At 39.7% G+C, this 26,072-nt stretch overlaps 1 protein-coding gene across 4 annotated transcripts in view; it reads left to right on the top strand.

Moving 5' to 3' along the window:
- The window catches only part of WAPL (WAPL cohesin release factor), a 90,484-nt gene that overhangs the window by 39,951 nt on the left and 24,461 nt on the right, over nt 1-26,072 (top strand). For 3 of the 4 annotated variants that reach the window (XM_064374409.1, XM_064374407.1, XM_064374408.1), the window contains exons 5-10: nt 11,477-11,572; nt 12,668-12,820; nt 13,083-13,219; nt 15,015-15,126; nt 18,660-18,887; nt 25,447-25,558. In XM_064374409.1, the coding sequence (XP_064230479.1) occupies nt 11,477-11,572; nt 12,668-12,820; nt 13,083-13,219; nt 15,015-15,126; nt 18,660-18,887; nt 25,447-25,558 (838 nt within the window). The remainder of the gene's footprint in view (nt 1-11,476; nt 11,573-12,667; nt 12,821-13,082; nt 13,220-15,014; nt 15,127-18,659; nt 18,888-25,446; nt 25,559-26,072) is intronic. The other variant, XM_064374411.1, reaches the window with a different exon arrangement.

Genomic DNA, 26,072 nt, shown 5'->3' with positions numbered 1-26,072 from the left:
TTTTTGGATGCAGAGTTTCGCTCTGTTGCCCAGCTAGAGTGCAGTGGCGCAATCTTGGCTCACTGCAGAGTCTCTGCCTCTTGGGTTCAAGTGATTCTACTGCCTCAGCTTCCTGAGTAGCTGAGACGATAGGCAGGTGTCACCATGTTCTACGGCTATTTTTGTATTTTTAGTAGAGACGGAGTTTTATCATGTTGGCCAGGCTGGTATTGAACTCCTGATCTCAAGTGATCCACCTGCCTTCCTCCCGAAGTGCTGGGATTACAGGTGTAAGCCACCACACCCAGCCTAATCTTACTTTCTTTAGTATAGGTTCCTTTAAAGTTTCAAAGTTCAAAATATTTTACTCTTATTTCCCAGGAAATGAGGCTTGAAATGAGAAAATGTGTCCATAGGTTATCAAAAGGGCACTGGCATCCCTTTGACAGTTGGCGGGGCGGGGGATGGTCAGAGAGAGAGAAAGTGTAAGTATGCGCACGCATGTGTGCCTTTGTGTATGTTAGGGTGTTTAGGAATTTCACTTGTTTTTCCATTTTGTACTACAATCACACATTGCTTAACAGGGATACGTTCTGAGAACTGTATCATTAGGCGATTTCATTGTTGTGCAAATAGTGTACTTACACAAAGCTAGATGAGATAGCCTACCGCTCACCTGGGCTATATGGGGTAGCCTGTTGCTCCTGGCATGTTGCTGTACTGAATGTTGTAGGCAGTTGTAACCCAATGGTAAGTATTTGTGTATCTAAACATAGAAAAGGTACAGTAAAAATACAAATAAAAATGGTATACTTATATAGGACACTTAACCGTGAATGGAGCTTGCAGGATTGCAAGTTGCTGTGGGGAGTCACTGAGTGTGAAAGCCTAGAACACTATTGTAGACTTTATAAAGACTGTACACATATGCTGCACTAAAGTTATAAGACAATAATTTTATTCAATGATAATTAGCCTCAGCTTACTGTAATGGCTTTTTTGTTTTGGTTTCTTTTTTTGCTTTTTGTTTTGAGACAGTCTGTCACCCAGGTTGGAGTACAGTGGTGTGATCACTGCTCATTGCAGCCTCAACCTCCTGGGCTCAATTGATCCTCCCACCTTAACCTCCCTAGTAGCTAGGACTACAGGTGGACAACATCACACCCTGCCCATTTTTGTATTTCTTGTAGAGATGGGGTTTCACCATGCTGTCCAGGCTGGTCTCAAACTCATGGGTTCAAGTGATCCTCACCACGTGGTCTCCCAGAGCGCTGGGATTACAGACGTGAGCCACTGTGGCCAGCTAGCTTACTGTAACTTTTTAACTTTATAAACATTTAATTTCTTTAGAACTTTTTGGCTTTGTTACAACATTCAGCTTAAACACACTATACTACGTACAAAAATATTTTCATTCTTTATATCTTTAAGCTTTTTTCTCTTTTAAAAATTATTCTTAATTTTACTTTAAAAACTTCTTTGTTGCCTGGGCATGGTGGCTCTCATGCCTGTAATCCCAGCACTTTGGGAGGTCGAGGCGGGTGGATCACCTGAAGTCAAGAGTTTGAAACCAGTCTGGCCAACATGGTGAAACTCCATCTCTGCTAAAAATACAACAATTAGCTGGACATGGTGGCAGGAGCTGAGATCACGCCGCTGTATTCCAGCCTGGACAACAGAGCAAGACTGTCTCAAAAAAAAAAAAAAAAAATCATTTTTTTGTTAAAAACTAAGACCACACTAGCCTAGGCCTTCCCAGGATCGAGGTCATCATTCTCACTGTCTTTCACCTCCATATTTTGCCCTACTGCAAGGTCTTCAAGGGCAATAACATGAATGGAGCTGTCATCCTATGATGTCAGCCTTCTTCTGGAATAACACCTGGAGGACCTGTCTAAAGCTGTTTTACAGTGAACTTTTTTCCTTTGATATGTAGAAGGAGTGTACTCAAAAATGGTTAAAAATACAGTGTAGTAATATATATAAATATGTAAACCAGTAACTGTGTTATTGTTACTAGTCATTGTCAAGTGTTACATACTGTACTTAATTCTATGTGCTATACTCTTATAACACTGGCAGCTCAGTAGGTTCGTTTATGAAAGCACCACCACAAACACTTGCCTAATGCATTGTGCTAGGATGTCACTAAGCAACAGGAATTTTTCAGCTCCCTTACAATTTTATGGGACCACTGTTGTATATGAAGTTTGTAATGGACCAAAACCTTGTTATGTGGTTCATGACTCTATAAAGTACATTATTATTAACTGTAGTCACCGTTCTATAAGTCAGATCTTCAGAACCTAATCATTTTATAATGGGAAGTTTGTACCCTTTGACCAAAATCCCATTTTCCCACCTGCCAGCCCTGGCAAACACCTTTCTATTCCTCGTTCCTATGAATTTGACTTCCTTAGTGAATACCTACTTTTTCCCCAATGGTTTATAATCTATTACTGTACTAAATTCTTTTATTTGAGACCAAGGCTCTTGTTGCCTAGGCTGGAGTGCAATGGTGCGATCTTGGTTCACCTCAACCTCTGCCTCCTGGGTTCAAGCAATTCTCCTGCCTCAGCCTCCCAAGTAGCTGGGATTACAGGCATGTGCCACCATGCCCGGCTAATTTTGTACTTTTAGTAGAGACAGGGTTTCTCCATGTTGGTCAGGCTGGTCTCACACTCCTGACCTCAGGTGATCTGCCTGCCTCCCAAATTGCTGGGATTTACAGGCGTGAGCCCCCACACCCGGCTTACTGTACTTAATTCTTTTGAGCCTAAATTGGTCCTCATTTGGCTAGTAGAGCCTCATCAAGCTGGCTGTTTTATTCCTCTGCCAGGTCCCCATCATTCTATGAAAACGTCTTTCTTCCTGGTGTAACACAGATTTATCTTGTTACCTGCTTAGCTGTAGCCTTGGGATCAGGCCCATTCTCTGAGGAGTAATCATTCTCTTAGTGGAGAGTGGTACTGGAGACTATGATAATGGGCTCTAGGTGTGCTCTTTGCTTCTTGGCCCTTTTAGCAAACAGGCATAGGAAACATGCATGTATACGTATATTACATACATACATGTATATTCACATATAAATATACCTTCACATATATATGTGGATTCATGCCTATGCACATAAATGATCTAGAAATCATGAATTCACACTGATACCTACGGTATCAATGCATCCTCACAGGATTTCTTTCCTTCTGTCTTTTTCACAGTGAGAACCCAGGGTTCTTTCTTGCCTTCTGTCTTTTTCACAGTGAACAACAGCAGCACATTTACTCAACCTTTAATAATATACCTAAATAGGTACAGAATTGCTTCGCCCATTCCACTATAATAAGTAACTCTACAAAAATGTTTAGGAATTGTTTGGCAGTTCTGCACCTGCCCTACTCCACCCTGCCACGATTGAGGGTATAAAGTCAAATAATGTGTGCACAAATTACTTGGGATTATTTCTGCCTGCCTGCCTCTTGGTTGGTCAGTGAGATGGGTGGTTTGTCTGTCTTCACAGTATTTGCTGTCCATGTGAAATATGAGTAGGTTTCTTTGTTCTGGTTTGATTTACAGAACGGTGATGTTTTCCCTTTCCATTCTTACTGTTTTTTTTTTTTTTAAAATGTACAACATTATAAAAGACAAAAAACTAAGAAGGTAAGTTTAATGAGGTCTTCATCTGAGAGCTGTTCTAGTCTGTCATCCACCCTTGTAAGGAACCAATTTTATTGTTTTCTGTTTTTATTTCTGTTTTTCTATTTTATATAAAAATAAGCAGACTTTAAAATTTTTCAGCTGGGTGCAGTGGCTCAGCCTATAATCCCAGCACTTTGGGAGGCTAAGGTGGGCAGATCACCTGAGGTTGGGAGTTCGAGACCAGCCTGACAAACACGGAGAAATTCTGTCTCTACTAAAGTTCAAAATTAGCTGGGTGTGGTGGCACATGCCTGTAATCCCAGCTTACTCAGGAGACTGAGACAGGAGAATCGCGTGAACCTGGGAGGTAGAGGTTGCAGTGAGCCAAAATTACACCATTGCACTCCAGCCTGGGTAAGAAGAGTGAAACTCTGACTTAAAAAAATAAAAAAAAGGGGGGCACAGTGGCTCACGCCTGTAATCCCAGCACTTTGGGAGGCCGAGGTGTGCGAATGACGAAGTCAGGAGATCGAGACCATTCTGGCTAACATGGTGAAACCCCATCTCCCTACTGAAGGTAGAAAAAATTAGCCGGACGTGGTGGCACACGCCTGTAGTCCCAGCTACTTGAGAGGCTGAGGCAGGAGAATCACTTGAACCTGGGAAGCAGAGGTTTCAGTGAGCTGAGATCGCACCCCTGCACTCTAGACTGGGTGACAAAGCGAGACTCTATCTCAAAAAAAAAAAAATTTAATTAAAAAAATTTTTTTTCTTACATAAAAAGTAGCATCTATTGTGTTCTTTTGCACTGTTTCTCCTTTAAAATTGAATAGTATTTCTTGGAAATCACTTTGTATCAGTTCATATAGGTCTTTCTTAGTATATATTTTTATAATTCTAAAAAGTTGGTTTTAGGTTTTATTTTCTCCTTTAGTTTCTGTCTTTCTTCATTCTCTTACACCTTGACTGATTATATCTTTTAAGTTGTTTCTTTTTATTGTTATATGTGCATAGTTTACTCACATCCAGTATTGCCAAAATTTTATACTTTCAGCATGTCCTATTATTATTTGTTTGTAATCTCAATTTTACTGTTGTTCAAAGGTGGTGTCTTAGGATTTAGTTCAGATGTTGTAAAAGAAATCCCAAAATAGTTTTTAATAGATAGCTTATTTTTCTCTGGCTTACCAGACTCTGGTTGTTTATATCTGGACAGTTTTCAAACTGCTGCAGTGTAGGGGACCCAGGCATCCCTTGTGTGGTAGTGTTCTGCCATTTCTAGACTCTTGACTAAGATAGAACTGGAAGGCGAGGCAGTGAACCTTCCCTAGAAGCCAGGACCCAGAAGGTGTACCTCACTTCTCTTCACATGTCATTGACTACAGCTTAGTGACATGCCCATACAAGCATTAAGATGTTGAAAAATCTATGTGAGCGTGTGTCCAGCTAAATGTTCTTAAAGGAAGGGTAGAATGGATATTCCCTAATCACAGGTGTTGTCTCAAGATACTTATAGCTTCTGGGTTTTTATTTTTATAACTTTTATGTAGTAAAAGTTATATCTTTTATTTTATAAAACTGTGGCTACTAGTTACACTTTTGAAGTTATACTCAGGGTAGTGGTGTGCGTTGTTCTTCATGAAGAAAGGAACTGACAATTTCTTCATAAAAATGGCAGCTGTCAGCCTGGCGTGGTGGCTCACGCCTATAATGCCAGCACTTTGGGAGGCCGAGGTGGGTGGATCACGAGGTCAAGAGATCGAGACCATCCTGGTCAACATGGTGAAACCCCGTTTCTACTAAAAATACAAAAATTATCTGGGCATGGTGGCACATGCCTGTAGTCCCAGCTACTCGGGAGGCTGAGGCAGGAGAATTGCCTGAACCCAGGAGGTGGAGGTTGCGATGATCCGAGATCGCGCCATTGCACTTCAGCCTGGGCAACAAGAACAAAACTCCAGCCAAAAAAAAAAAAAAAAAAAAAAAAAGGCAGCTGTCTTTTTAAAAGTTGTTACTACCTGTAGTAGGTAATTGATTCAGGCAGAGAAGAAGTACTTTGCAGCTTTATTTCTTGCTGTTAGCTGTGGATTAGATTCTCCACACAGTGTCGCATATTGCATATTACAATTTCTAGTTCTTGATAGTACAGATGCTGTTGGCTTTAATTTAGGAATTTCTCTAGTCTTCCCTCAAATAATTCAATACTCGGAATATTTAACATGTGTTACATTTTTTATAGTTTAAGACAATTTGAGATTGTATTATTATGCTTAAAAGGGAGTTGTAGAGAGCTAAAAGATTCTTTGTAAGACTTTCCTCTCCTGCATCTGATTCAAATTGTCTTTTATAAAAGACTTGTAAAGAATTTTTTTCTTTTTGAGATGGAGTTTTGTTCTGTAGCCCAGGCTGGAGTGCTTCGGCATGATCTGTGCTCACTGCAGCCTCCACCTCCTGAGTCCCAGTTCAAGCAATTCTCCTGCCTCAGCCTCCCGAGTAGCTGAGATTGAAGGCACACACCAGCATGCCTGGCTACGTTTTGTATTTTTAGGAGAGACAGGGTTTCACCACGTTAGCCAGGCGGGTCTGGTCTTGAACTCTTGACGTAGTGATCCGCCTGCCTTGGCCTCCCAAAGTACTGGGATGACAGGTGTGAGCCACTACGCCCAGCCTCTGTCATGAAATTTTTAAAAATCCAAATCGAGATTGTTTTGTTTTCTTCTTTCCCCTTTTGAATTTCCACTAAAGTACCGTGCACACATCCACACACGGTTATTCGTGCAGTACTTCTTCAGAGTTCATTTAGTTGTACTTCATGCTGATTGAATTATTGGTGTTATCCTTCGGTGGGTAAGGCTGGATGAATTCTAATCAGCTTACTATTTTTGTCTTCATGTAGCACATAGTTTTTAAAATGTATAAATAAATTTGCTCTTATTGTTTATGAAGTATTTATGGCTTAAGAAATTCCTTTTTCCCCCCTTTTATGAGCAGTCCAGTGGGGGATAACATCGTGTTGTCACTTCCTCTTAGCTTTTCAGGAAGGAATGCTTCCTTTCCTCTGGTGTTTTTTTTCTTGTTTTTGTTTTCTCCTCTCTGAGCTGGTGTGTCACTCTGTCACCCAGGCTGAGTACAGTAGTGCAATCTCAACTCACTTCCACCTCTATCTCCCGGGCTCAAGCAGTTCTTCTTCCTGAGCCTTCCCGGGGTAGCTGGGGTTACAGACGTGTGCCACCAGGCCTGGCTAATTGTTTTGTATTTTTAGTAGAGACAGGGTTTTACCATGGTGGCCAGTCTGGTCTCAAACTCCTGACCTCAAGTGATCTGCTCACCTCAGTCTCTCAAAGTGCTGGGATAACAGGCATGAGCCACCGTGCCCAGCCTTTTCCTCTGGTTTATAGTTGTGATTCAGCAATCCAGTCTTTTAACCACAACCTTGGTGGTGGTATAAAAACCAATTTTTATCCATTGTATTTATAGAAGCTATATTCTCTGTCATGGAGAAATGCCCCTTCAGTTTATCACTGGAATATTTTTTTTCCTTAGCTTTAATGGAATGTCACTTTTGAGGTTTTTCTTGCTTATCATGCCCCAGAGCACTGAATACAAAAGAATAATATATTTAAGATTACTAGTATTGAAGTATGCTAAAATGGTTCTGAATATTTAGAATGTTCTTTTTACAAACTTTTTGCTTATTTTGTTGTAAGTATTTTTCTTACTAATTTGTATAGCAAACATAATCCACCTTTTTTTGTGGAGACAGGATCTTGCTTTGTCCCCCAGGCTGGAGTGCTGTGGTATGATCTTGGCTCACTGCAGCCTCTACCTCCTGGACTCAGGAGGTGATCCTCCCACCTCAGCCTCTAGAGTAGCTGGGACCACAGGCACATTCCACCATGCCCAGCTAATTTTTCTATTTTTTGTAGAGACCGAGTTTCACCATGTTACACAGGCTGTTTTAAACTCCGGGCTCAAGCCATCTGTCTGCCTTGGCCTCCCACAGTGCTGGGATTACGGGTGAGAGCCAGCACGCCTAGCCACAGATTTTTTTTTTAACACAGAAAAAAAGTTTAGGAATCTGGTTTATTTGCTATATCTGCTGTTCTTCTCTTTTTTTTTTCTTTCGTTCTTTCTTTCTTTCTTTTTTTTTTTTTTTTGAGATTGAATTTCACACTTGTTGCCCAGGCTGGAATGTAATGGCGGGATCTGTGTTCACTGCAACCTCTGCCTCCGTGGTTCAAACAATTCTCCTGCCTCAGCCTCCTGAGTAGCTGGGATTACAGATGCCCACCACCACACCCCACTAACTTTAAAAATATTTTTATTTGAGATGGGGTTTCACAATGTTGGCCAGGCTGGTTTTGAACTCCTGACCTCATGTGATCCGCCTGCCGTGGCCTCCGAGAATGCTAGGATTACAATCGTGAGCCACTTTTTTGTCGCCCAGGCTGAAGTGCAATGGCACAATCTTGGCTTACTGCAACCTCTGCCTTCTGGGTTCAAGCGATTCTCCTGCCTCAGCCTCTCAAGTAGCTGGCATTGCAGGCACCTGCCACCATGCCTGGCCAAGTTTATGTATTTAGTAGAGATGGTTTAACCATGTTGGTCAGGCTAGTCTCTGACTCCTGAGCTCAAATGATCCACCTGCCTCAGCCTCCCAAAATGCTCGGATTATAGTCTGGAGCCACTGTGCCTGGCCCTGTATTGGCTTTTCAAACCAGAGTAAAATTAACAAGATTAAAGACAAGCCTGGTGATGCAATCAGAATGATGCTGTTAACATTTAGCTAGGTTGCTAAATGGTAAGGGTGATTTTTGATTTTCCATGGAAAGTTGATTGCTGTATGTTATTTTTACATGTACACACACAATCACTTTCATTGAGTGAAGTTAGTATGTGACATACCACTGTTGTGTGCTTCACATACACAATTCACTTATGAGCATGTGGAATTATTGTACTGTTTTGGAATGATGGAAAAAGCTCAGTCGGTGTTCCTTTTTCTCTTTCCTTGTTTCTTCCGCTCTCTGCCATGTGTGTATGTTAGCCATATACAGATATTACTTATTTTAATTTTTAGTTAGAAGGATGTGTCTCCAGTATCCCTCCTCCCTTAGTAAGTCCTATATTAGTCTTGTAATTGAAGTAAGAGTCAAGAAAAAGTTCTTATTGGACTTCTTCCCTTTATATTGCTTATTAGTATTAAAATGGTAAAGCATCATCAAAAGCTTTAAATCTAATAGTGTTACTAAATCGCCTTGTTCAACAGCATAACCAAATGTTCCTTTAATATGACCTTTTAATATAAGCTATTCAGTCATATACTATTATGCTTCAAGGAGTTTTGAGATGAGTTATCCTATTATTCTAGACACATCAGTTATCCTATTTGTTTATCATATTCTTTAATAGTTAGTTAGGCTATGTATTTCTGTTTTCTTACAAATGTATTAGACTTAAACTGAGCAGCACATCATCAAATAACAATTATTATCAATAGTATTTAATACTTATAAGGCAGATACTCTTTCAGGTATTCCTTACAGTGTTTTAATTTAGAACTTTGAGCCACCCTAGTATTTTGTTAGCTATGGAACTAGGTAGCTAGATTATTACCTGTAGTCAGTGCTTTTGTTTGTTTTGTTTGTTTGTTTGTTCGTTTGTTTTGTTAGAGACGGGGTTTCACCATGTTGGCCAGACTAGTCTTGAACTCCTGACCTTAGCTGATTCGGCCTCGCAAAGTGCTGGTATTACAGGTGTGAGCCACAGCACCGAGCCATCAGTGCTTTTTTTTTTTTAATTTCTTTTTGTTTTTTTAAATTTTATTTGTTTTATTTTTTGTTAGAGATAGGGTCTTGCTTTGTTGCCCAGGCTTGTCTTGAACAACTGGCTTCAAGTGATCTTCCTGCCTAGGACTGCAGGCGTGCTGCACTTACTGGTGTCAGCCAGTGCATCTGGCCTAGTCAATGCTTTCTAAAAAGAAATAAAATGCTTGAGCTTTAAGGCCCTTGTTCTTACCAAAAGGCTGTTACCAAAGCCTGGGCTCTGAGTATGCATGCGGTACTAATGGTAGTTCAAATCAGGGATCCATAGCTAGCAGACACACACGTTATATAGCTGGTCTTTGATAAGAGTGGAAGGAATAGAGAGGTAGGTTTTAGTCACATAAAATTGTGTCCACGTTATGTGTTGTGCCTCAGGAAACCAGTTTGAGTCATTGCGTGACTGCATAAATTGTTTCGGATTGCTAATGCATCATCATATTATGCAAACTGGCATATAAGAGTGATGGGTCTGTATACATAATACAAATGATGTTTTTCTGCCTTACTTAAAGATGGTATATAAAAAGCTAACCATTAGGTCACACTAATGCTTAATGCTAATTGTGTTGCTTCACTGCAACTAGTAAGGGGAGATAGCTGCTTTTTTAATGTGGATTTATGGACAGTCTTGAAATATTATTTTTCCACTTATTTCTGTGTTGTACTGAAAATAAGATTAGTTTCATAAACAGAAAATTTCTCCATTTATGAAAGAACATCTGTTTATGAAAGAAAGAAATGGTTTATGACCACACCATTTATTTGAACTTCAGAACATAATTTAACATCACTTTTGTAGAAGATAGACAGAATGAGGCATTACCTTTCTGTCTTGTCAATCTTTGTAATTCTGCATTTTCTATTGAAAGTGAGGGTTTTGTTCTTTTCCTTGATTTGATTTTGTAGGTTTACTGTCATCTGTTCTCAATTCTGAAATTCAGTGTTAAAACTGAAAATCCCCCCTATAAGTTTAAGTAAATTGATAGGGCAGCACAATAACCTGAATTGATATGAGAGACTTTACATCTTTGTCCTGCTTAGTGTGACATTTTGCTGCAGAAATCGTGTATGTTATTACATGGTACTTTTGGAATATGTGGTATATGTATTCTAAACAGAATTGAGAACTTTTGAGCGGTAGCATACATCTGGCTGCAGTGGTTTGCTTTAAATGACTGCATTATCTGTCATAAACTGCTGGATTCCCGTTGTTGGAAGATTGGAAGATTGTGAGGCATGAATCAGTAGTATGGAGAATAAAGTTTTGCCAAAGAACATGTTGAACTATTATTATCATCATTACTATTTTTTTTTTTTTTAATTTTTTGAGATGGGGTCTTGCTTTGTCACCCAGGTTGGTCTCAAACTCCTGGACTCAAGCGATCTTTCTGCCTCACTCTCCCGAAGTGCTGGGGTTACAGGCATGAGCCATCATGCCCAGCCCATGTTGAATTAAATGTGTTGATTAGTTAGTCAGGACAAGCCTAGCAGCAGGTTTACTTACTTTTTTTTTTTTTGAGATGGAGTCTCACTCTGTCTCCCAGGCTGGAGTACAGTGGATCAATGTCAGCTTACTGCAATCTCTGCCTCCCAGGTTCAGGTGATTCTCCTGCCTCAGCCTCCCAAGTAGCTGGAATTACAGGCGTGCAGCACCAGGCTCAGCTATTTTTTTGTTATTTTTAGTAGAGATAGTTTCACCATGTTGGCCAGACTGGTCTCAAACTCCTGACCTCAAGTGATCCACTCGCCTTGGCTTCCCAAAGTACTGGGTTACAGACATGAGCCACCATGCCCTGCCTAGGTTTACTTTCAAGTGCCATCTTTTCTTGGTCAGTCATAGTTGCTCAGAGCACTAATTGCCGATACTGTGACCTAGTCCTACAGTGATTATATTTGCTAATGGCATGGGAATGGGAATTATGTCCTGCTGTTTCTAGGATACACATTTATGCATATAAATTATTCTTTATGATTTTTAGTTTATTGAGAGTCGTTTATAAGGATGGAAGCAGTTGATCTTTCTCTCATTTCTCTAGTCACCCACAAAAGCTGTATATAATGCCAGACATTGGAATCATCCAGATTCAGAAGAACTGCCTGGGCCACCAGTAGTAAAACCTCAGAGTGTCACAGTAAGTGAACTGTACTTACTTATTTTGTGTTTTTTAATAAGCTATAAATTAAGCAGTTACTCTTTTAATTCACAATTTGTAAATCTTTGACTTCCCTATTTAACAGTTTATTTTGACTTTCCTCACTAAAACAGTAGTTTCAGTTTAATTCATTGGAAAACTGAGGGTTGTCGGTAAGATAGCAGAAATTCTAGTGCTGCTAGGTTAAAAATGAAAGCCAGAAAAAATAAGACCTCCTGACCCACATTTCATGGAATTCATAGTATTTAGTGCTGAAGAGCAAGATTGTCCATATTTGATGTTTGTATAAGAGGTATATTGTATATTGCATCCTGTATATATTTCTAAGTGGCTTTCCGTGCTTAATTTGCTTTTCAGAGGCAAATTTCTTTCTGTATTCCAGTAATACTTTTCAATCCAAAACATTAGGGAAAAGATTCTTAGCAACTTGTTTTCTCCAGAATGACTGATAGTATCATACATGATTTCTAGGTTAACAGTAAAGCTTCAGTCATCTGGGGTTATCAGGTAAATTAGTTCTTTATAGCAACAAATAATTTGGGGATAGAAGTTTTTCTAATACATAATGTACAGTTCCCTGTCTTCGTAAACTGATTAGACTCCTTTTGATAGTATAAAGAAATCATTTTGTATATTAGTAGTAATATATCATGCTCCTGTTACAGCTATTTGTTTCTGCCCTAAACTATTTCACACTCTTGTGATGTTAAAATTCTTTTGACTCTAGTTTTTCTGTCCTGTCCGTTTCTGCTTAGGAAAGCTATTTTTGCATGCAGTTGTGGTTCTGTAGTCTTTCTCATGGTACTAGAGACAACAAATTGTGTGAAATAAAAAGTTTTAAAAAGACCAGAAAGAATCCTTGAGTGGTTCTTCTGTATGTAGACATACATATGTCTTACCTGTTAGTGCATGGAATTGAAAATATTTCTAAAGACCTTTGAGAGGCCTCCCCATTCCCCCTTTTTTTAAAAAAAGCTTTATTTACTTTTTTGAAGCTGAATTTGCCAGATAGATGAGATGTTCCTATTTTTGTATATTTATTTAGAACAACTAATTTAATACCTTTATTAATAGGTGAGGCTGTCTTCAAAGGAACCAAATCAAAAAGATGATGGAGTTTTTAAGGCTCCTGCGCCACCATCCAAAGTGATAAAAACTGTGACAATACCTACTCAGCCCTACCAAGATATAGTTACTGCACTGAAATGCAGACGAGAAGACAAAGAAGTAAGCAGCCATATACAGTGTTTACTGCATGTTGATAGATTTTTGTATGTAACGCTTAGCCTTTTAATATCTTCAACAAATATCAGTATACTGATACTCAGTTTTGAACCACAAACTTCTTTTGTCCTACCATCATCATTGTTCTAAAAATATTTTTGTTGCCATCTAACAAACTATTTTATGCACTTAGATAAAGTACAGTGAGCCCACAGATTTAAATAGTTCATAGATAAAAAGGGGTGAACTTTTTTTTTCTTGGCAGTTATATACTGTTGTTCAGCACGTGAAGCACTTCAATGATGTCGTAGAATTTGGTGAAAATCAAGAGTTCACTGATGACATTGAGTACTTGTTAAGTGGCTTAAAGAGCACTCAGCCTCTAAACACACGTTGCCTTAGGTAAGACTTTTATATTTTACAATTATATACATGCTGTATTAAATTTTCTCAACTATGTGTTGTCCAAAAAGCCAGACATTTTTAATTTTGTTATGATGTGTATAGTATATATAGCCAGTGATATGTTAAAATGCCCGCCTGCCCGCCCTCCCTCACTCCCTGCCTCCCTCCCTCCCTCCCTTCCTCCCTTCCTCCCTTCCTTCCTTCCTTCCTTCCTCTGTCTTCTTTTCCTTTCCTTTTCTTTCCTGTCCTCTCTTTTCTCGTTTCTCACACTGTCACCCCCGCTGGAGTGCAGTGGTACGATCTCCACTTGCAGCAACCTCCACCTCCTGGGTTCAGGTGATTGTCTTGCCTCAGCCTCCCGAGTAGCTGGTTAGCTGGGATTACAGGCACGAGCCACTACGCCCAGCTACTTTTTTGTAGTTTTAGTAGAGATGAGCTTTCACTATGTTGGTCAGGCTGGTTTTGAACGCCTGACCTTGTGATCCACCTGCTCAATCTCCCAAAGTACTGGGATTACAGGCGTGAGTCACCTCGTCCGGCCAGAGCTATCCATTTCTTTATAAAGAATTTGGTTCTACACGATAGAGGGAAAGTTGGGTGATCACAGCCTTTTTAGCATAGCATAGGCTTCAGTTTTTAAGTGGTTAAAAAACAAGAACAACATGCTAAAGCATCTTTTTGCCCGGTATGGTGGCTCATACCTATAATCCCAGCATTTTGGGAGGCCAAGTATGGAGGATTGCATGTGCCTAAGAGTTCGAGACCACCTTGGGCAACATAATGTGACCCTATGTCTATAAAAAATAAAAAGTGGCCGGGCGCGGTGGCTCACGCCTGTAATCTCAGCACTTTGGGAGGCCGAGGCGGGTGGATCACGAGGTCAAGAGATCGAGACTATCCTGGTCAACATGGTGAAACCCCGTCTCTACTAAAAATACAAAAAATTAGCTGGGCACAGTGGCGCGTGCCTGTAATCCCAGCTACTCAGGAGGCTGAGGCAGGAGAATTGCCTGAACCCAGGAGGCGGAGGTTGCGGTGAGCCGAGATCACGCCATTGCACTCCAGTCTGGGTAACAAGAGCGAAACTCTGTCTCAAAAAAAATAAATAAATAAAAATAAAAAATAAAAAGTGAGTCATGGTGGCATGTGCCTGTAGTTTCAGCTCCTTGGGAGGCTGACGTGGCAGGATGGCTTGACCTGGATGATAGAGTGAGGTGAGACTCTGTCTCCAGAAAAAGGAAGAAAAAAATACCAGAAAGAAGATACATAATTTTTAAAAAAGAATCTTTTAAGTTATTTTTACCTTTGATGTTCAAGTAATAAATTAGATTTATTTAAGCATGTTGTGGTCTGAGTGCTTACATTTACACCCAAATGCTCAAAATAAAAAGATGATCTTTTGTATTCCCTAATGAATTGATTGAATACCATAATTCTGATTGAATTTTTGAGTCGTTTGGAGTATATTCAATCAAATGTAATTAATTCTAATTTTTGTTAGAAGTATTATGAAAGGTAACTCTGAGGTTAGCTTTTAATGATAGTAGTAATGTAAAGAATGCACTAAAGACAATTACGTTATTTTTCAAAAATATAGTGTACCTAGTCACATACTAGGCACCAGTATAGTTTTAATAATGTGTTTTGCCTCTGGTTTTTATATTGTGATGATGTATGGGCAATGCTTTGACCCTTTTACCCCCTTCCTATTTGCTGGTTATGGTATTACACGAACTAAAAACTAATGTACTAGCTGTTTCCAGTTCCCCTAACCTACTCTATTTTCTTCTAGTGTTATTAGCTTGGCTACTAAATGTGCCATGCCCAGTTTTCGAATGCACCTGAGAGCACATGGGATGGTAGCAATGGTCTTTAAAACCTTGGATGATTCCCAGCACCATCAGGTATTTTTAACTTTCTGAGATTGAGAAAACTACTAGTCTGTTTGGCTATCAAAAAATGTCTTCACTGGATATTCTACAAATATATCCTAATTATAGATTGAGTTCATTGTTTGCTAAATTTGTAGTGCTTATGGTCAGAAGTTTTTGCTTAATACTTATTTTCTCATGAAAACGTTTTTTCTTAATTTGTCATTTTATACTATTAAAATTTTATTTTGTTATCTTGGCTAATGTAGCATACCGATACTGAATTTTGTAAGCATGATTTCCCCAATAATCAGAAAGTGCTGAGAAGAATCTGTTAGTATTATTTGATACTAATGCATGGAAAAAAAACTGGTTTGGAAATGTAGCTTTAACTTTTTTAGAAACATTTTTGTTCATTGTTGACTCTGGAACATAGCCTCATTGTGATAAGGAATGCATTCTTCATTTTCCTTGCCTTTGATGTTTTTGCTTAATAAGCAAACATAACAAAAGTAATTAGGTTTATATTTTCCAAAATTAGAAGAAAGTAACCATCATTACTAATTATTATCATTAGTAGTATTTTGAGATGGCCTTGCAATATTTTTGTTAAAGAAATTATGTTCTAAAAATGGATTAGGTGATACAGAATTAATTTAATACTGCATCTTCTGGGCCAGGCGTCTTGGCTCATGCCTGTAATCCCAGCACTTTGGGAGACCAAAGTGGGCGGATCACCTCAGGTCAAGAGTTTGAGATGAGCCTGGTCAACATGGTGACATGCGCCTGCAGTCCCAGCTACTCAAGAGGCAGAAGCAGGAGAATCACTTGAACCTGGGAGTCAGAGGTTCCAATGATGCAAGATCTTGCCACTGCACTCCAGCCTGGGAGACAGACACTCTGTATCAAAAAAAAAAAAACAAACAAACAAAAAGTAGTTAGTTGCTGGACAAGGAGTCCCAGCTACTCTGGAGATGAAGGTGGGAGGATTTCTTGAGCCCAGGAGTTCAGATCCATTCTGGGAAACCTAGTGAGAGCTCATCTCTTAAAAACAAACAAAAAAGAGACTTTGTTTGTTTTATTATGTAGTTAACAGGGGACTAAGGCATTACAGTATGTAATTTAAGGGCAGTGGGTTCCCCATGGCCTTTACTATGGCATCCTATTTTCCAAAAATAATTTGCTGTATAAACATTTAATCAGACACCTGGTCTGACGCTTCTATACTTCTAGGGGCTCAAAGTTTAAATCTTTAGATAGTTGTATTTTCTGTATGTTGAAATAAGTGTAAGAACAGAGTATCTCAAGTGTTGGAATATCCCAAATGTAAGACCTTTTTTTATATTAACATTTATCTAAAATACTTCACTTTCAGTATTTTTAGATTGTACGTTTAGATTGTATAAGTAGAGTGTGCTGGCCAAGTGTGGCGGCTCATGCCTGTAATCCTAACACTTTGGGAGGTCAAGGTGGGCAGATTGCCTGAGCGCAGGAGTTCAAGACCAGCCTGGGCAACATGGTGAAACCTCATCTCTACTAAAAATACAAAAACCTAGCCAGGCGTGGTGGTGCGTGCTTGTAATGTTAGCTACTCAGGACGCTGAGGCACAAGAATTGCTGGAACCCCAGAGGCAGAGGTTGCAGTGAGCCGAGATTGTGCCTCTGCACTGCAGCCTCAGTGACAGAGTGAGACTTGTTTTCAAAATAAATAGATAAATAAATAAATAAATAAAAATATGTAGAATGTGCTAACTTAACTACCTGATCTGAGTGATTTTGGTACATTTTATTAATGATTTAAAAAATTATTTGGTTCACCCAGACTTGATTGGTTTATTTTATTTTTTCAAGCAATCCTCACAACTCAGCCTCTCCAGTAACTGGGACTACAGACACCTGCCACCACACCTGGCTAATTTTTGTATTTTATTTTGTTTTATTTATTTTATTATACTTTAAGTTCTGGGTTACTTGCGCAGATCTTGCAGGATTGTTACATAGGTATACACATGCCATGGTGGTTTGCTGCCTCCATGTCCCCGTCACCTTTATTAGGTATTTCTCCTAACATTATCCTTCCCCGATGTTTTATTTTATTTTATTTATTTTTTGAGACAGAGTCTCGCTCTGTCACTCAGGCTGTAGTGCAGCGGTGCAATCTTGGCTCACTGCACCTCTGCCTCCTGGGTTCAACCAATGCTTCTGCCTCAGCCTCCGGAGTGGCTGGGATTACAGACGTGCATCACCATGCCCAGCTAATTTTTTGTGTGTTTTTACTAGAGATGAGGTTTCATCATGTTGGCCAGGCAGATCTTGAACTCCTGACCTCAGGTGGTCCACCCGCCTTGGCCTTCCAAAGTGCTGGAATTACAGGCATGAGCCACCAGACCTGGCAATTGGTTTATTTTAAAGAAATGCAAATATGTGTCGTTCAGCGTCCTGGGTTTACATACAGATGTAAACACAGCTGTGTTTCGCAGGAGAAAAAAATGTTAAGGGTTTGACACAGATTTAAAATTGTTATTTCAGTTATTGATTTTTTTTTTTTTTTGAGACAGAGTCTCGCTCCATTGCCAGGTGCCAAGCTGGAGTGCAGTGGTGCCATCACGGTTCACTGCAACCTCCACCTCCTGGGTTCAAGCAATTCTCCTGCCTCAGCCTCCTGAGTAGCTGGAACTACAGGCATGCACCTCCATGCCCAGCTAATTTTTGTATTTTTAGTAGAGATGGGGTTTCACCATGTTGTCCAGGATGGTCTCCATCTCTTGACCTCGTGATCTGCCCGCCTCAACCTCCCATAGTGCTGGGATTACAGGTGTGAGCCACCGCACCCGGCCTTCATTTATTGATTTTAAACTGAAATATGACTTTCTACTATATCATAAAGAATAGCCTTGGCATGGTGGCTCATGCCTATAATCTTAGCAATTTGGGAGGCCAAGGTGGGTGAATCACTTGACTTCAGGTATTTAGGACCAGCCTGGGCAACATAGTGAAACCCCATCTACAAAAATACAAAAAAGTCAGCTGGGCATGGTGGCACATGCCAGTTGTCTCAGCTACTTGTGAGGCTGAGGCGGGGAAGATTGCTTGAGTCCAGAAGGTCAAGGCGACGGTGAGCTGAGATCGTGCCACTGCACTTCAGCCTGGGTTACAAAGTGAAACCCTGTCTCAGAAAAAAAGTGAGGTATATCATAATAGAATCTATACGCATACACACACACACAGGTCTGTAAAAATGTCCTATAAACTCTTCATTTAGCACAGAATAGCCAAAGAAATATGTAACTCAGCTTATAGTCTTACAGCTTTCAGCCATTCATGTATGGAGGGTCCATTGAAAGGATAATTTTAGGCAACAGCATTTCATTTTTTAAGCATGTTTCTTCAGAATATTTTTAGAGGGACCACCGAATAAAACATTTTTAAAGTTTCCAACATGGTCAGTAATACAAGTTTTAGGCATTTTAACTTGTAAGCAAAAGTCATTAACAGTCTTACTTCCTGAGATTGTCAGAAGTTGCTCACATGAACTTTTTTCTTTTTCTTTTTTTGGTCTGTTGAAGAATCTGTCCCTCTGTACAGCTGCCCTCATGTATATACTGAGTAGAGATCGTTTGAACATGGATCTTGATAGAGCTAGCTTAGATCTCATGATTCGACTTTTGGAACTGGAACAGGATGCTTCATCAGCCAAGCTACTGAACGAAAAAGACATGAACAAAATTAAAGAAAAAATCCGAAGGCTCTGTGAAACCGTACACAACAAGCATCTTGATCTAGAAAATATAACGGTAGGTTCCTTCTTCTTTCTAAGATGAGAATTAGTTTCAGAAAGTCTTTAGTTAGTTGCAATAGCTGGGTGACTGTGGGCAAATTATTTAACTTCTAACCTTGATTTACAGTTTGGCAAATTCTCAGGGTTAACTCTGAGTATAATTTCATTCCTTGCCTAAACTTCCTAAACTAGTTGATGTGCTTTTAGGTTTTTTGCCCAGTAAATTGTTGCACATTTTCTGTTGGATTTTGCCTAATCCTTCTCTCTTTATTTTCTATTTCATTTTTTAAGAAAAAAAAAAAGGGGGCCAGGTGCAGTGGCTCATGCCTACAATATCAGTGTTTGAGAGGCCAAGGCAGGTGGATTTCTTGAACCTAGGAGTTTGGTTCTAGCCTGGGCAACATGGCAAAACCCCCATCTCTACAGAAAATACAAAAGAAATTAGCTGGACATGGTGGTGTGCACCTATAGTCCCAGCTACTCAGGAGGCTTAGGTTGGGGGATCTCCTGAGCCCAGGGAGTCTGAGGGTACAGTAAGCCAAGGTTGTACCACTGCACTCCAGCCTCGGTGACGGAGCAAGACCATCTCAAAAAAAAGAAAGAAAGAAAGAAAAAAAAAGGTAGAACTATATTTAGGCTATTAGGAATTTGAATTCTTATTCTCCATGGATTTCAGGAATAAAACCTTCAGAAGATTTACCTCTGGCATTTTTTTTTTTTTTTGAGACGGAGTTTAGCTCTTGTTACCCAGGCTGGAGTGCAATGGTGCGATTTTGGCTCACGCAACCTCCACCTCCTGGGTTCAAGCAATTCTCCTGCCTCAGCCTCCTGAGTAGCTGGGACTGCAGGCGTGCGCCACCATGCCCAACTAATTTTTGTATTTTTAGTAGAGATGTGCTTTCACCTTGTTGACCAGGATGGTCTCGATCTCTTGACCTCGTGATCTACCCACCTCGATCTCCCAAGGTACTGGGATTATAGGCGTGAGCCACCACACTCGGCCGCCATTTTCTTTTTTAATTTATAATAATGATTATTTTTGGAGACAGGGTCTTGCTATGTCACCCAGGCTGGAATGCAGTGGTACAGTCATGGCTCACTGTAGCCTCAAGCCCTTGGGCTCAAGTGATCCTCCCACCTCAGCCCCCCAAGTAGCTAGGACTATAGGTGTATTCCACCGTATCTGGCTAACTTTTGTATTTTTAGTAGAGATGGGGTTTTCGCCACGTTGCCCAGGCTGGTTTTGAACTCCTGGGCTCAAGCGATGTCACCTCAGCCTCCAAAGTGTTGGAATTACAGGTGTCAGCCACCGCTCCTGCCACAACTGCCATTTTCAATGAGTAGGCATGTATTTGTTCCAAAGTACCTCAGGGTGTCTGTTTCACGGGACCTGAAGAACCCTGAAGACACCTTAACGAAGACTCTTAGGCACCTCACCTCCCCTGAGGTGTGGTGTTCCTTATAATATAGTCATGGCCAGTAGCTGCTCTTATCACAACGCACCATGTGTGAGATGGCTATGCCATATTTGCTTTATTTCAGTTCTGCTTTCTTCTGGCTTTTTTACTTATAGAATCAATAATGTTCCAATGGTTTCTAGGCCAGTAGAAGATAATTGGCTTGTGATTTTGGAAAAAAATAAGAGTGTTTATTATCTAATAACCTGGTTTTTCAGACATTTCCAACATCAAAACCATAATAAACATTTATTATTGTCTATGCAAACGTACCCCCAAAGTCCAGGGAAGCTGAGAAACTGAAGAGTGACAAATCCAGTTTTTCAGAAAGAATCATTTAGTAGGGACTTATAATCAAAAGCCGTGTCTGTGTCTTGGGATCCCCATGCTATTACCCCCACATCCAGGGTTTATAAGCCATAGGAAAAGTATAATTCAGAATAGCTGTGTAGGGCCATTGAAGTACATCAAGTTGTTTGACCTCAGGTTAGGATATACAGTAAGTACCTGATTTTACACAAGGAACAATGGGTAAACCAGAAATTTTAGAGGCTTTCCCAGAACAGATGTTAATCAGATCTCAGGCCAGGTGATGTGACTCACAGCTGTAATCCCAGTACTTTGGGAGTCCGAGGTGGGCGGATCACCTGAGACCAGGAGTTCTGCCAACATGGTGAAACCCCATCTCTACTAAAAATATAAAAATTATAGCTGGACCTGGTGGCGGGTGTCTGTATTCCCAGCTACTTGGGGAGGTGAAGGCACAAGAATTACTTGGACCTGGAACCTAGGAGGCAAGGTAGAGGTTGCAGTGAGCCAGGATTGGCGCGACTGAAGTCCATCCTGGGTGACAGAGTAAGACTATTTCTAAAAAAAAGCCAATGTCTCCCCATTACTTAACTGAAAACTGCAGCATTTGCCACAAAAATGTATAGAATGCTTTGTGCTAGCCAGATGTGACTTAAGGCTCTTGCTCTATTCTGTTTTAATTAGGGTAGAGGTGATAATAGATTCTGGTTAAGGTGGAGGATGGGAGAGCAGTTTAACTTTACACAGCAAGACACAAAACTGTATTCAGTACTTTTCACTTTATAAGATTGTGGAGAGAGATGTTGCACTCAAATGGCAAATCTGTGATCCTCCATGTCATCATACCATCTGTATACTACATTTAAAACTTTATAGCTTTTTTTCTTTTTTGAGATGAAGTCTTACTCTGTCACCCAGGCTGGAGTCCAGTGGTGTGATCTCTGCTCACTGCAGCCTCCGCCTCCCGATTTCAAGGTATTCTCATGCCTCAGCCTCCCAGATAGTTGGGATTACAGGTGTATGCCACCATACCCAGGTATTTTTTTTTTTTTTTTTTTTTTTTTTTGTATTTTTAGTAGAGACAGGGCTTTGCCATGTTGGCCAAGCTGGTCTTGAACTCCTGAACTAAGGTGATCTGCCCACCTCGGCCTTCCTGGGATTACAGATGTGAGCCGCTGCGCCTGGCCAAAACATTTGTAATTTTTATTTATACCATTTTTACAATGTCTACTCATTTTTTCATACTATAAAAGAATAAATTTGAGCCTATAATTTTTAATTGCCTACATAGTTGGTGAATGTGCCTTTATTTTTTTGTCTCCTATGTTCAACATTTAGATTCATTTCAGGTATGCTGTTAAATAACATGATAAACTTGATAATTTAATTTGTCTTATGCTTTGTTGAATTTATTAGGATGATAAATACCAGAATAAAAACTTTACTGTATTAGATAAAACAACTTTTTTATTCATACGATTAAGGCAGAGCACAGATGTCAATTTTAGGATTCCTCTTTTTTCCCCCTGACGTTAACTGTTGTTGAGTATTGTTTGTTTTAAATTGTACGGTAGATTTACTATATTGTTTTGTACGATGAATATCTTCTACACATTAGTATTGTTACTAGTTGCTTAATTTCTTGAATATATTGGTATTGCTGATGTGCCATGAAAAGATAATTTAAAATAGTATAGTCATGCTTTGTTCAATGACAGATGTGTTCTGAAAATGAATCATTAGGTGATTTTGTTGTTGTATGAGCATCAGAGTGTACTTGCACAGACCTAAAAGTTATGGCCTACTACACATCTAGACTGTACAGGTTTGCACCCTAAAAGCAACAGGCCGTACTACATGTGCTACAGCCTGTTGCTTTCAGGGTGCAAACCTGTACAACGTGTTACTATATTGAACACTGCAGGCAACTGGAACACAGTGGCGGCAAAATTTGTACACCTAAACACAAAAGCGGTACAGTAAAAGTACGGTATAAAAGATTTAAACAGATAAACCTATATGGACACTTACCATGAGTAGAGCTTGCAGGGCTGGAAGTTGCTCTGTGTCAGTACAGTCAGTGAGTGAGTGATGAGTGAATGTGAAGGCCTAGGACATTATTGCACAGCACTGTAGACTTGATAAACACTGTACACTCTGGCTACACTGTTTAACTCTTGACTCTTTTGTAATAACACTTAGCTTAAAACATTGTATACTGTACAAAAATATTCTATAAGCTTTTTTCTTCTTTCAAAATTAATTTTTTTTTCAACTTTTAAAACTGTTTTTGTTAAAAATGAAGACACACGTTAACCTAGATCCACACAGGGTCAGGATTATCAATATAACTTCTTCACCTCCACATCTTGTCCCATTGGAACGTTTTAGGGACAGTAAATCATGAATGGAGATGTCATCTCCCGTGATAACAATGTCTTGTCCTGGAATGCCTCCTGAAGGACCTGTCTCAGGATGTTTTTTTTTTCTTTTTTCCCCCTTGAGATTGTTTGACTGTGTCACCCAGGCTGGAGTACACTAATGTGATCTGGTCTCACTGCAACATCCGTCTCCCAGGCTTAAGCAATCCTGTGCCTCAGCGTCCCAAAGTGCTGGGGTTACAGGTGTCAGCCACCTCACAGCCTAATCCTCTTATTTTCTGGTTAATGATTTGGCTGTGCTTTAACTCTGAGGACTATTCAAGTTTTTAAATAGCATGCTTGAATAATAGGCAATTTTTAAATGCTAGCTTGCAGTATACTTAATGTAGCCTAAAACATTAAAGAATCCTTTTTATGCCAATAGAAACAAAAATGAAACTCCCTTTTAAGCATAAAAAGGCACGAGTTTTAATTATTAATATCAAATTACCATCACCTTTCTTCCTAAACAAATAATGCCTCATTAGTCTTCAGCTTTTCCAGTATGACTCATGAATTAATACACCTAACCAATCTAAATTATTCTTTGAGGGACAGAATGAGAAATGGACAGAATTGAATCTGTTTTTGTAGTATTGGGTTTTAGTTCTACATTTGTCACCTTGGAGAACAACCTTTTCTTTTTCTTTTCTTTTCTTTTCTTTGAGGCAGAGTCTTGTTCTGTTGCCCAGGCCAGAGTGCAGTGCCATGATCTTGGCTGACTGCAACCTCCGCCTCCTGGATTCAAGCAATTCTCCCTGCCTCGGCCTCCTGAGTAGCTGGGATTACAGGTGCCCACTACCATGCCCGGCTAATTTTTGTGTTTTTGTTTTTTTTTTTTTTTTTTGAGACGGAGTTTCGCTTGTTACCCAGGCTGGAGTGCAATGGCGTGATTTCGGCTCACCGTAACGTCCGCCTCCTGGGTTCAGGCAATTCTCCTGCCTCAGCCTCCTGAGTAGCTGGGATTACAGGCACGCGCCACCGTGCCCAGCTAATTTTTTTTTTTGTATTAGTAGAGACGGGGTTTCACCATGTTGACTAGGATGGTCTCGATCTCTTGACCTCGTGATCCACCCGCCTCGGCCTCCCAAAGTGCTGGGATTACAGGCTTGAGCCACCGCGCCCGGCAATTTTTGTGTTTTTAGTAGATACGGGTTTTACCATATTGGCCAGGCTGGTCTTGAACTCCTGACCTGAGGTGATCCACCTACCTCAGCCTCCCGAAGTGCTGGGATTACAAGCGTGAGCTACCAACCATACTCAGCCAAGAACAACTGTTCTAAAAGAAGTAGATTAAAAATCTTCTATATCTCTCCTAAATGTGCAATACTGGTAATACCTGTTGTTTGAATTTCTAAATCTCTAGTTTATGTGCAGTTTTCAAATAGGCCTGAAGGACCTATCATCTTTTGAAGGGGAGAAACTGGGAGAAAAACTAGGTCTTGTCAGTCTTTGCTAATTAAAGCATTTCTTTTGTTATGCCAAAGTTCCTTTATTACAACGGAAACCAAATTGCTCTTTGTTGGGAGGTGGCTGTATGCTTTAAATAGAAAAACAACAGCTAAAGTGAAATAAAGAGAAAGACAAATTTTACTCTGATTGTAAATGTGGCTCTTAGCTTTTGTACTCTTTTGGTGGTAATCCTAAAGCATTATTTGAATAGTTTTTGTCATCATGGCCACATGATGAATACCTGAGCTGCTAAGCCTGCAGTAGTCAGTTTAAAGCTAGTCAGTTTGCAGTACTAAAGTGAGCAAAGGATTTGTATGCAGAATAGACACAATACACCAAACAATAAGGAAAGACAATCAGTTTTGCAGAAAAATATGGAAAGAATAATGAACAGCAATCTCATACTAGAAATAGAGTTAATTCATATGTGAAAAACTGGTCAAGTTTACTGTAGTTGTAAAAATACAACCAAAAGCAGTATGTTACCATTTTGTATACTCAGAGAAAAATGTTAAGTGATAACTTGTGGTTTTGCAGATTCAGGGCAACTGGCACTCCCACAGTTTGCTCCTGAGAGTGTTACTTGTTAAATCCTTTGTGGCAAATTAATATTGATTAACAATTAAAAAATGCATGTACCCTTTGACTTAGCAGTCTGACACTTGGCCTCTGTACTATAGAAATGAGTACCTATATGTATGTGTAATAGTAAACTGACAAATGATAGAAGACTGAAATAGCACATTTTCTCTATGAAAAGCTAGTTTTAAAACTTTGTTAAATGTAGACTGTTCTGATAAAATTGGAAATTAGTTCAATTTTATGTGTAAATATAATGTTAAACTGTACTGATAGCATGCAGTAAATTTTTGCAAAGAGAAACAATTTTTAGAATTGCTAAAAGTAAATATTCATTAATGATGCTTCTGGTTTTTAGACTGGGCATTTAGCTATGGAGACATTATTGTCCCTTACTTCTAAACGAGCAGGAGACTGGTTTAAGGAAGAACTCCGACTTTTGGGTGGTCTGGATCATATTGTAGATAAAGGTATGATATTCACATGTTTAATGTTTTTGTATATTATTTAAAGCCTGAAGAAAATACTCCATTGACATACTTCAAAAAGTTATTGTATCAGTTTGGAAATGTCTGTTTTTTCAAGTAGTATCCTGCAAATTTCTAACATTTAAAGAATAGGCCGGGCCAGGCACGGTGGTTCATGCCTGTAATCCCAGCACTTTGGGAGGCCAAGGTGGGCAGATCACCTGAGGTCAGGAGCTCAAGATCGGCCTGACCAACATGGAGAAACCCCATCTCCACCAAAAATACAAAATTAGCTGGACGTAGTGGCACATGCCTTTAATCCCAGCTACTTGGGAGGCTGAGGCAGGAGAATCGCTTGATCCTGGGAGGAGGAGGTTGTGGTGAGCCGAGATTGCACCATTGTACTCCAGCCTGGGAGAACGAGCAAAACTCTGTCTCAAAGAAAAAAAAATGCTGTTAACATTTTTATATTGTGGGATTATGGAAACGAAATAATTACAGAGTATGATACATTTCA

The sequence above is a fragment of the Aotus nancymaae genome, unplaced genomic scaffold, assembly GCF_030222135.1.
Source record: "Aotus nancymaae isolate 86718 unplaced genomic scaffold, 86718_ANA_hifiasm-v0.15.2.pri h1tg000010l, whole genome shotgun sequence".
Classification (NCBI taxonomy): domain Eukaryota; kingdom Metazoa; phylum Chordata; class Mammalia; order Primates; family Aotidae; genus Aotus; species Aotus nancymaae.
This window is presented reverse-complemented; position numbering and strand designations above follow the sequence as displayed.